Here is a 12,251-nt window from a genome sequence, read left to right as displayed (position 1 = left end):
GTAGACTTGCTGGAAATCTGTCTGTCGGTTTGTGGTAAGCGGCGATCAGCACAAACTTTATTGGCATAACCTCGACCCACGACTAATAATTACACGCAAGGCAGAGGAAGCTGCCCTCTTTTATGATGGCGGTCTCGACATCACGTTTCTTCCAGCTTTACCCGGAAGTCTCCCTTCCGCCTCACAGACCCGGAAATGCTGTGGATTCTATGGCAGCTTGCTTCGCGTTAGCTGCCTTGTAACAGCAATCGGTACTTCGTTATCACTTCTGCAGCCCAACAATGATTCCGTTTACCGTAAACATTAAGCTGTCCACTCGCACCCTTACAGGGGCCCTGACCCAGCACAACAAGGGGGCGCTGGACTGGTAAGTTATTTCAGGGCAGAGGTCATAGGTCAGTAGGCGTCAAGGCTAATTAAACGTATGCAGCGCTATATGCCTCTAGTCCGACATAACGACCTATTCTGCTTCCCTTTGTAAACTGAAATGATTTAGCAGGTCTATAGTACATCTGAGTGAACTCGTATTAAATATGACGAGTTATGTGACGGGTTATAGATAACTAATGATATGTATATTTATTGAAATAGGTGACTAATAAGGATCCTTACCTAGATTTTCTCTGAAGGTTTTGTTTAGACTATTCTACAGAATTGTTTAATAAAGTTCATTGGAAAACATTCTGTCACTCATTCTTGTCCCACACATTTTGAGTTCAAGCGGAACAGAATATGTTTTGTAGTAGGTCATGTAGTTGATATTTGGATAAGGTTGGTGTTCTCGTTATTTTGTTGTATATATATCTGAAAGGATGAATATCAGACATGCTTCTCAATTTTGCAACGTGATGCGTATGACTTCCATTATTTTAGTACTTTATAATGTTTAATTATCATACTGCTCCCCACAGTAAAATGGGTTCTGTTGCCATGGCAACCCTTATAATGTTCCTGCTGATCGGAGGCTTAGAAGGCCCCGGGTGTACCAACCTCTCCCTCTGTAATGAAAACACATCTACATATTCATACAACACTCAAGCTCACTCTAAACAACATACGCTTACACACCATGTGCTGACACACACACACACGCTAACACCATACACTTACACAGACATACCCACAATATAGCACCATGTGCTGACACAGACACACACACACGCTAACACCATACACTTACACAGACATACCCACAATATAGCACCATGTGCTGACACACACGCTAACACCATGCACTAACACACACTCTGAACACCATACTAACATGCGCACCCTGCTGCCATACAGTAACACACACTTAGTCATACAGACTCACACACTCCCCTTCTGTCATCATCAGTACAGTTAGCCTTGTCTTCTCCCTCTTGCCTCACACTGAGCCCTGTCTTCCCTCTCACTCTCCATGCAAGGTGCTGCCTCCCTACTACTGTGGGCTCACATAAGTTATGTGACCCTGCTGGGTGCTGTACACCTGCAGCACCCGCCTAAGCACAACCCTGATGTTGATAGGACTTTTTCAAACTTTGCTCTGGATTTTTATAACTAACCCCTGGGTAAGGAGCCTTGAGGATCTCACATGAATAAGGGGCCAAGTTATTGTCTTCTTTAGAAACATCAAAGTACCAGCTACATAGAAATATTAGTAATTAGTAAAATAAAATGTGCATATTTTATGAATATTAAAACATGCTATGGATAACATGTTGAACTTATAACACCTGTAGTCAAATTAAGCTAATAAATATGTTCATGCAATGCTGTCGATATTATGATCACAACACAAGGTGGGGTTAACAGTGAGTAATACACATTTAAGTACTTTGTAAATACTTTAATGTGCATTTTTTAACCTGTGTTGAAAAAATGATAGTACCATTAGAAGAAGCAGAAGCTGCAGCTGTTTTCCGTGGTCCAGTATTTGTGCCACTATTGGCTGCTTGAACAAATCGCCGTCAAGCCTACGAGTTGGGCGGTGGATAAAGAGGCAAATGCATGGTGTGTGGGGTGGGTGTTTTGCTAAATCCCTCGAAGATTGTTACATGTGATAGGTAGAGCGCCCCTTTAATTGATTTGTTGTCTTGTGTCCTGAATAGTGTTTCTATGGGCTCATTTTTTACTATACCAAAATATTTAAGTGCAATCCAACATTTCTCTGCAATTCACCTTAGTGGGTTTCTCTTGCATGAAAGATCTATTTGGGCATGGATAACGCATAACGTGATTTGATAAAATGACACTCAAACACCTTGTGATGTAACTTTGGCCACTTTGCCCGCTGAATTAAGCGGCCTTGAATGCAGAGTTAACTCTGCTCCGTTTGCAGGAGAGAGTCAGCATGACCCATCATGATAAATGTTGTCAGATGTCAGGTGAAGTGTTTCAAGTCTTACACACATTCACTAGTTAGCGAATACATCTATCGGGGCAACATGGTAAAGGGGCAGCTTCTGTACATCCTAATCTTCAGCAGATGTGAAAGGGACTGTGGGCGAGGGTCTCTTCAGACCACCGGGTGAATGCGTGAAAAGTGCTCCCATTGATTTCAATGGGAGAGCTTTCCTGCCACTGATGGTTTCATATGATAAACTGTGTTGAAGTTTGTAATCTCTGTAAACACATTTTTCTTACTATTATGCCTTTATTTACTTTCACATTGGGATAAAGCATATATATATATTTTTTATTAAACATATAAAAATAGAAAAAGGACAAAGACTTACACAACATAACAATCTATACAAACAGTCAAACATTAAAATTATTCATTATCCTAATAGATGCTTGATCACGTTAATCAAATCAGTACTTAAAAAGGAGGGAGAACTCTCAGCAGATATAGAGGCGTCACATTGTTTAGTTTAGATATTACTCTTGACTCCCCCCCCCCCCCCCCGATACTACTTCCCAAATTTTAAAGCCTTCTTCTGCTATTTTGTTTCGATTTCTTTCCATTTCAATTTGATAAACCAATTGGTTTTCAAACTGAAACCAAGTAGGTATATTTTGTGATTTCCAATTTTTTACAATCAAATATTTTATTGCCAAACAGGCATGTATACCAAGAAAGAAAGCATATTTTCTCATAAGAGAAAGGTGCACATTTCTTTTTCTTCAAATAGTTTTCTTTTATCTTTGGCTGTGTCAGATTTAATAGAACATTGCCTTGCTAGAAAAAATAACTTTATACAAAACATGCATTTGTTATGATTTACTGTAAACAGACACATTTAAAGCTGGTATGTACATTGTGTGTATATTATAAATATACATACACACTTTAATGTGACCAGATTAGCTACTTGTACTTATTGACCTATAACTTGCAAACAAAAAATATAAAAACATTGGGTATTTCTAAACTCAGGACAAATAGTAGACTCTATTTAGCATTTTTTTCATTAGATTTTGTAGATGGGTATATTTTTTTTTATTATAAAAACCCCACAATCATAATAATGGTATCTCAAGAAAGCCCTTCCTGCCCTGGAAAAAAATATGTATAACATGTGTGGGTTCACTCAATGAGAAAGAAGAAAATTAAAGCTAAACATGAGCACCACAGAAATATTAAAACCATATAAAGCCGTTGTCACAAAGGGTACAAAATCTAAAATCAGCCATTGTCATGAATGAGTGAAAGTGCATATGGTGGTTAGTGACCCTTTAAGTTGTACAAAAAAAGACATTCTTTTCTAAACTTCATTAAGGTTCCAAAGACCCATTAAAAAGTCTCAGTAAAGCCACATCCATAGTCACACCTCTAAGCGCATACCCAAAGTGTCCCTATTTGGCCATTGAAACATTGTGGGGTGTCATTATCAGTAATGTCTAGATCCATCAAAACCATAATTACGCTTATAGTGCTTATAGGTTGCCAAAAAACAGTACAAAAACCAGTCCAAAGTCCTGATAAAAATATTCGGAGAGGGAAGATACCTTTATTGTTTTTGGCAGATTTTTTGTGATGCTCTATTTAATATACTTTAACTAAAACTGTCTTCTTTCTAGGGGTTGTCAAGGTCTCATTGCATACGGCTGTCATTCCCTTGTCCTTGTGGTAGATCCAAGCTCTGCACAGACCCTTCAAGTCTTGGAAAAGCACAAAGCCAATGTGGTCAAGGTAAGTGTTCACTCTTTCCTGGTTGTGATATGTGCTTTGTAGAATAAAAATATGAGTCTAATTTAACAGCCTTACTGTCCGTGACGACTCCACACTGTGCCTGGGGCCTTATCTGTTTGTTTTGTGTTTGGATACTGAGCTAAAGTACTGAAATAGTGTGAAGATAGTTAAATGTTTCATCTCTTGTGTTCAGCTCCTGCTTGGGGAGGGATGTGCGCAAGAGCTATAACTTGTTTCTTTCAGTGTGTCTCCCTGGGGTGTTGATGTAGATTCAGTCATGTTCAGTATGTTCTGAACGTAGCTTTGTTTAAGTCTAATTAGTATGCTGCAGACAAGCTCTTTGGTCCTGGAAGCAACTGCTACAAATTCAAAGCGAATTAAGTTCAGTGACACTTTTAAGAAGTTCCCCGTGACATGTTTTAGATCATTCGTCTTTGACACATATAACTTTTTAACAATAATTTAAAGTGTAGAGTAATGCAGAATTCTTGTCTAACGTGTGTACTCTCTGAAAATTATGTTCAGTGCCTGTTTACTGCCTTTGATGTAGGTTTTCTGTGTCTATTGTCTATGTGTAGCTCTAGTGCTGTTAACTAAGGTTTTACTTTTCTTTTTTCCTCTTGTAGGTCAAATGGGCCAGGGAGAATTACCACCACAATTTGGGATCCCCATACGCCCTGCGCTTGGCATCTGCTGATGCCAGTGGGAAAATAGTTGTCTGGGATGTTATGTCGGGGACAACAAGATGTGAAATACAAGAGCATTCAAAGCCCATCCATGGTAAGGGAAAATGCAACCGCTACAGACTAGGTGCACTTTAAATATTCAAATTTGTATACGCCAGTAGTTCCATTCTAAAGACTGCATTATGTTACATTGTTAAAAAGAATCAAGGGTTTCAGTCTGTGCCTTTTCTCCAGACATGCAGTGGCTCTGGAGCCAGGATGCATCCCGTGATCTGCTCTTAGCTGTTCATCCCCCCAACCTCATTGTGCTCTGGAATGCAGACACTGGCACCAAACTGTGGAAGAAAAGCTATGCTGAAAACATCCTGTCTTTTTCCTTCAATCCTTTCCAGCCTTCTCAGCTTGCCCGTGAGTCTCAGAAATAAATAAAACATCGAACTTACTGTCCTGCTGATATTCACTCAATTTGTACAGAGATATTCTTAAGAGTTTAATTAAAAGTTAAAGTCATGCATTATAAGCCTTGTCATACCACATTAGATGTAGCCTTATAAACATAGTGGGTTTCCTGCATAAAATGTTATTGCATGGAGGACATAGGTATTTATGTTTATAGCCCCTAGTGATAAGATACGTATCATGGAACATAAGGCCAAGGCAAAACCGGAACAAATCAAAGCAAAGTGCATTCCAGAAAACCATGTAATGTGTCTCCTGGTGAACTTATATCTGATCCCCTTTTATATTGTCAATCCATAGTGCTGACCAGCGAGGGGATTGTGTTTGTGTCTGATTTTTCACCCTCCAAACCACCTACAAGCACCGGACGAAAAGTGTATATATCCAGCCCCCATGCCAGTCCGGCTCACTCCAAGCCAACTACTGCAACTGGTGCCAAGAAGGCACTCAACAAGGTTAAGGTTCTTATCACGAATGAGAAACCCAGGTGAGTGTGAACTGGAAGTAAATGAAATATACTGCTTCCCCACCGACCTGTAGGTGCAAAGTGAGAATAATGCAAGACATTCCATTGTGAAAATTGCCACATGTGATATTGCAACACAACATTGGTGTTACAGCAGGTTATGCTTTGGATCATTTAGATGTACTATGATAGAAATCCCCTGACAAATTGTGGGAAAAAAAACTAATTGCCCATTTACTATTTTTGGTGGTGTGGCATTGGGCAACCTACTGATTAGCTATTTTTCCTAGCCTAGTGATTGTTTGGTATGAAAAACATTGGTAAGATTTACCTTCCAGGAAAACAGTCAATATTATGCATATGTTTGTAGTTTCTAGCAATGATAATAACTTCCTATTGTTCTGCTGAATTATGTTGCACAGCTCAAATGTAATGAATGTCATAACCATTTTTTAATCAAATCTTTATGGTTAAATAAATTCTATATAAAGCACTGTTTTCTACAAGTGCACAATGTTGAAATGTGCAGATGTGCTAGTACATACATTGATTTAATGTTTTGTTAAAGGATTGACATTTTTTTCAATGGTTAAATTACATTGCCTATGATCCTAGACCTCCATAATTAAACAATGTAATGTATGCAATCAAAATATATGAAGGGAAAAAAAAAAAAATTAAAAAGGTGCAAGTAGCACCTGAGCAGCTAATTATCCATGTGAAGTTGGCCGACTGTCAAAGACAATTTTGTATGGCAATAATATTTGTGGAAAAACTAAAAAATAGTGGCATTGGTGAAAAACATGGCTTGGTGGCCTATCCAGCTCCTTGCTAAAACCAGCTATATTACCGGTATATTTGTTTTGTTGCTCTTGCAGTGCAGAGGCAGTGACACTTAATGAGTGTTTGCAACTCTCATATTTGCCTTCCAAACGCAACCACATGCTGTTACTTTACCCGCGGGAGATCTTGATCTTGGACCTGGAGGTCAACCAAACTGTCGGAGTTGTTGCCATCGAGAGGACTGGTGTTCCTTTCTTGCAGGTAGAGACATATAGACATATACGTGATTGACTTTCACTTGTCCCACCAGTCTCTTATTGATTTCAAATGTTTTAGTAGCAGGTCACAGCTGGGTTTATAAAAAGTGTATATTTTGATTGAGCTTCTGCATGTTTGCTGTAAAGATGTGCCTTGGTATTGTATCAATGCTTGGGTGCACACCATAATCCATTAACCAAGGATAGAATAAGGTATAGTTGCTGGTAGCTTTTATATATTTTCATGCTGATCTATGTGAATGTGTCTTTCCTTTGCTTCCATATTTATATTTCTGAATTCTAGCTTCGTACATTTGTCAAGGCTTTCTAAACCAGGACAATGTCAGGCACACCTCATCTAAGCCTACGTGGTACAATTGGTTCTGCAAGACTACTCAGTCTATTCAAGGACAGACATCTAAATGAGATTCACAGACCATTGCGTTACCTCTCACTCCGACATAAGTTTCAATATGTCAAAATGCTCAAACCACTGATTTCTTTATTTTTATTAGAGATAATAATGGCTTAGTCTGTCTTGAAATTGGAAAGCACGGGTTAGCAAAATTATTTGCTTGCCAAGTTGCAGTAAGCCCTGCAGTTGTCCTGCAGTTGAATTTTAGTTCCTGTATGTTTTTACTGAGTTCATCTGAGCACCAGAGCCTTTCTTAAACCTTCTATTAAACATAATTGTCAAAAAAAATCCAAGGGAAGAAAGTAGAATTTAATTTCTGGGACCAGGGGTGGTGTTGTAAAGTTTCTTGACTGAATGCGTGGTTTTATAATTGTCGCAATTTCTTCAATTGACGTAGCCCAGGCTTGTCCATTTTCTCTGCATTTATGGAGGTTGTTCTTTCTAACCACTGGTTGTGAATTTTCTCTGCCCAGGTCACCCCATGCTTTCAAAGGGATGTGCTTTTTTGTCTCCACGAGAATGGCTGCATCACCCTTCGTGTGGGAAGACAAAGCTGTGGCAGCTCAGGAGCACCAAACGAGGAGGCAGGTGAGAATGTTAACTACAACTGGACTACAACCAGTACCACCATACCGTGTGCAATTATATCATATTATCTGTACTACCATTATACAGATCATTCTTGTTACACAGTGCATCTACTGCCAATATACCGAGCACAATACAGAGCAGGGCCCTCCTCACCTGTTGTTTCAGTCAAATTGTTATGTTAGATACTACTTGTTGTCTACTGCGCTATATAAAACAATAAATAATAATAACAACAATTCTACACCTCTTCTGCCATGCAGCCTGCAAAAGTCTGTATACTAACAATTTATCTGCTAAAAACTATACTACCATTATGCAAAGGGTTACAAAGTATGTATATCACTATTATACCGTTATGTAGAATATCTAATACCATTATACAAAGCATCACTATAAATGCCTTGGGGAATGAGGGGTTAATATTCAACACAAGCTTGACACATAGTCTGTGCAACACTGTACAAGGAGCACTTTTCTTTAAAACAAAGTCAATCAGTTGTGTTCCTTAGTCATTGCATAATGATTATTTTTTGCTAATTGTGTTTAAGGCAGATCAAGATACATTTTTTCTCAATGGGACCTGGGGAATTTAGAGCTGCCTCTGTTTGTATTCTATATCTGCCACGGTGTTACTAAATCAGCAATAAAGATTAATTGCTCCTGTTTCTATCAGCACTTAGTATACTGTGTCACCATGGTGATCATCTAAATGAGGCGACTGAAAACCTGCAAACTAATCTTAAAAGAAAGGGCATCAACATGAATTTTATATAACGTAACAGCCGTTGGGGTGACAGACATCGGCAGGGGGACACAATGAGTACAAATGGTTCTATGAAAAATTGATGTGAATGCCCCGATGATGAGTGTCTGACTCACACACTAAAAGTGCAATGCTAAAAAAACCAGTATCTTCCCAGTATAGTGACATTTTTCGTCCCCAACTCTTGTATTAGTTTATACTCACATTCATCTGCCTTCTAGCTTTTTCTACAATTTCAAAAAGTATCTGTAACCTCTGCAGAGATATTTCCAGTTTGTTTTTTTTAATTAAACCAACATAAATGAAAGCTTGAGGCACAATTTTTGTGTGAGTTATTGGAAACTCTCAGGCAGTGGATGGAAAATTATTTCACACCAGCTATAAAAACGCAAGCTCTATTGTGTTTTGAGCTCTTCAAGCTAAATTAATCCCTGTGGATAACGTAAAAACAGCCTTGTTCATCATGCCCCACGTTGCATTTGGAATATGAATAGTGCAGATTATATGACTCGTCCCGAAGGAAACTGTGCGCTCTTTATGGACTAATAACATAATTTGTCTTCTAAGACTCTGATGCTGTGCAGGAGATGACTTATGATCTGCGCTGCCAGTGTGATGCCATCCGAGTCACAAAGACAGTGCGCCCATACAGCATAACATGCAGTCCCATCAATGAGAATGCAGTTGCCCTGGTGATTAGTGATGGTCGAGTGATGATATGGGAGCTGAAGTCCAGTGTACTGGGGAGGAGGACACGAAATGCTGGGTAATGCTGGGATTTCACTATCTTTATTATAGTTGTGCTTGCTTATTGATGTTCATCAGATAAGGGTAAACATTATCTGCCACTTCTTAAAATGTTATGTTGCTGAGCAACTTGCACTTCGCAGTCTGTTTTCTACAGTTATGTAATAGTTTGCTGGAACTAAGTGGTCACTTTGTAAGGACACAAACCCTTTTGTCTTGAGCTTAATTTGGTCTTGAGTAGTCTTATTCAATACAGTTTTTCATTAACCACTTAACGACCAATGACATTCCAGACATGTCACAGAAAAACATACAGGTAAGGACAATGATGTGCCTGGCACATCATTGGGTTGAACGAGTGTGGAAATCAATCAATCAACAATCGCTTTCTTCGCTCAAACGGTGTTGCTGCAATTCCTCGATATTGAGAGCAATCACAAGCGCCATAGCGAGCATCCTGCCTCTCACAAGATTGCGGCGCCCCGTAAAGAGGGTCTGTTCAGGTACTGCAGCCAACCATACAGGTCAGTGGAGACCAGGCTAATAATCTTCATATAATCAGTAAACTAAAAATAGCAATGTAATAAAATCAAAAAATAAAAAAGACTCCAGTGATGACACCATTATGAGCAAGTCCTAAAATTGGTGATGTATCTTCCTAAAAATCCTTGCATTGAAAGTGTTAAAATACCGCCATTTGAAAATGTTTTTTTTTGGGGGGGGGGGTAAATTTAAGATGACCAGATGTTGAAATTCCAAGTTGAAAAATACACACATGGCCTTTTATCCACCAAACAACCCGCCAAACCTATGCATGGGTGGTATCACTGTACTCGGGAAACGCTGCTGATGACACATTGGGGTATTGTTTGGCAGTGGCAAAGTTAACTTAACTCCTATCACTATATACTGAACCAGACATTGACATAGGTACAGCATAACTCATATCACAATATACTGAGACAGACATTGACGGTGGTACAGCCAAATGATGGTGGTACATCATAACTCGTATTACTATATACTGAGACAGACATTGATGGTGGTACAGCATAACTCCCATCACTATACACTGAGCCAGACATTGATGTGGTAGCCCTGCAAACCCTGCAGAAGTGTTAAAACAGCCTCGGTCAAGAAGAGTACAAAATTTAAGAAAAACAGCCCAGTCCTTAAGGGTTTAAAGCACCTTATATTTCTACATGCTTTACAGCATTATAATGTACTAGGTATTTAAGGAACACCTCGACCATCATATGGATATGTATATGAAAGCTGAGTTGTCCCTTTAAAATGCTGTGTGCTCCCCGTTTAAAATATATGGGGCATTCTGTAGAATCCCCTCATATACAGTACATTTGCCCTCAGCTATTTGTTGCTGTCAGGTTATTCAGGGCTGCAATCAGCATGTAGTCTTTGAAACCTTCCCCAGAATGGTATAAATGTGATTTTCAGGTGTGCGCAGTGGAACAGTAAAACTAATAAAAAAAAAAAAAGCAAATAAATAGCCTAGCTCTGTCTCATTTGCTATGCTTTTTACAGGCTTATACGCAGTTTGTGTGTAAGGGTTTGCTGCGGTCGCTCTCTGAATCTAGCAAACAGGGGAAGTATATTGAAAATGTGCACATGATCGCTTTTGAGACTCATAAGCGAATCTCATCAGGCATTTACATCGAGTCCCCTTCCTGAGTGGTTGTGTTCACTCTCTGAACCTGTGGCACCAGAAAGAGAATGGGACATAAATACTATAACTGCATCCCTTCTATTACATCAACTTTCCATTCTAAAAAAAAACATGGGGGGCTTCCTTTTAAAAACACTTTTTTTGTGCTAAATCGGGTGAAAAGTTTTTAATGTCTGTAAATAGATATTTGTGATTGGTTTAAATGGAAAAGGAAAATACATTTGTATTTGACTGACAACACATAACAAGGCTAAATAACCTATTTTGAAGTGTTAATTATACTTTCTATTATACAAATCAGCCTGAGCAGATCTATCATTTTATTTCCCCTAAAAGTTTAATTAATTACATAACAACAACATGGAAAATTTTAAGAAGACTTAATTCAGTTTTTAGGACAACAGTTTATCAGGGCCTGATTTAATGCCACATGACAATTAAGGGCCACAGGCTAAAAGTATGAGGCACTTTTTTCCACATTAAAGAATTGTTTCTGGGAACTAGGAGTGGGGTTTGTAATGCTCTTTTTAGCTACACAAGTGTTAAATTTAGCAGAGTAAGAGGAACAGCACCTTTAAGTCGAAGCATGGAGGTTTTCATATAGGGAAATAATACTTCCTTTAGTCCCAGCACATTTTTCCTTATTGGCAAAAATGCTTTCCAAAAAATTACGACTAATCTCCCTTTATTAAATCTTGCTTGTTGTATTATCACAGAAAGATACAGTAATAGAACAGCTGACAGACAGCTTTGCGGATACGTTATAGCTTGATGGAACTTCGCCCAGCTGTTGTAAATAGGCCACGAGTCCTGATTATATTTTCCATCTCTTACATTATTTCCACAGCACTGCCGCTTTATACGCTCCACATTCATTCTGTGGGAAACCGGTGGGAGCTCTTCAAAGAAAAGTCAATGACCTTTCACTGGACAGTATGATTGGTGAGACACCACATTTTCAATACTGTCCTGTGTAATGACTGTCTATGTGCTATGTCTCTTTCCTTCTGCTCTGAAACCAATAGCTCTGATTGTATTTCTTTTATAGTAATGCAAATGCACTACAATACAAGCAGAATCTGATGAATGAAAAGAACCATTTGGCCCATCTTGTCTGCCCATTGTTTTTCTTAAAGTAAAGACTCGGCCATACTCATTCCTTGGCCTTATTCATATACTTGGTCTTGGCTTTAGTCATACGCTTATCTCATGTATGTTTAAGTTCACTCACTGTATTAGCTTCTACCACTTCTACCACCCTTTCAGTAAAGTAGATCCTC

At 38.8% G+C, this 12,251-nt stretch overlaps 1 protein-coding gene across 1 annotated transcript in view; it reads left to right on the top strand.

Annotated features, from left to right (window-relative positions):
* The first annotated feature begins 281 nt into the window (after positions 1 to 281).
* The window catches only part of LOC149298983 (WD repeat-containing protein 11-like), a 29,798-nt gene continuing 17,828 nt past the window's right edge, over positions 282 to 12,251 (top strand). Inside the window, exons 1-9 of the mRNA XM_089486808.1 lie at positions 282 to 367; positions 4,009 to 4,120; positions 4,747 to 4,900; positions 5,041 to 5,214; positions 5,566 to 5,752; positions 6,610 to 6,775; positions 7,660 to 7,774; positions 9,108 to 9,306; positions 11,819 to 11,913. Of these exons, the coding sequence (XP_089342934.1) occupies positions 282 to 367; positions 4,009 to 4,120; positions 4,747 to 4,900; positions 5,041 to 5,214; positions 5,566 to 5,752; positions 6,610 to 6,775; positions 7,660 to 7,774; positions 9,108 to 9,306; positions 11,819 to 11,913 (1,288 nt within the window). The remainder of the gene's footprint in view (positions 368 to 4,008; positions 4,121 to 4,746; positions 4,901 to 5,040; positions 5,215 to 5,565; positions 5,753 to 6,609; positions 6,776 to 7,659; positions 7,775 to 9,107; positions 9,307 to 11,818; positions 11,914 to 12,251) is intronic.

Source organism: Sceloporus occidentalis, unplaced genomic scaffold (assembly GCF_023333645.1).
Source record: "Sceloporus occidentalis isolate IW3139 unplaced genomic scaffold, rSceOcc1.0.p SCAF_30, whole genome shotgun sequence".
Classification (NCBI taxonomy): domain Eukaryota; kingdom Metazoa; phylum Chordata; class Lepidosauria; order Squamata; family Phrynosomatidae; genus Sceloporus; species Sceloporus occidentalis.
The sequence above is the reverse complement of the archived record's forward strand: the minus strand, read 5'-3'. Positions and strand labels throughout refer to the sequence as shown.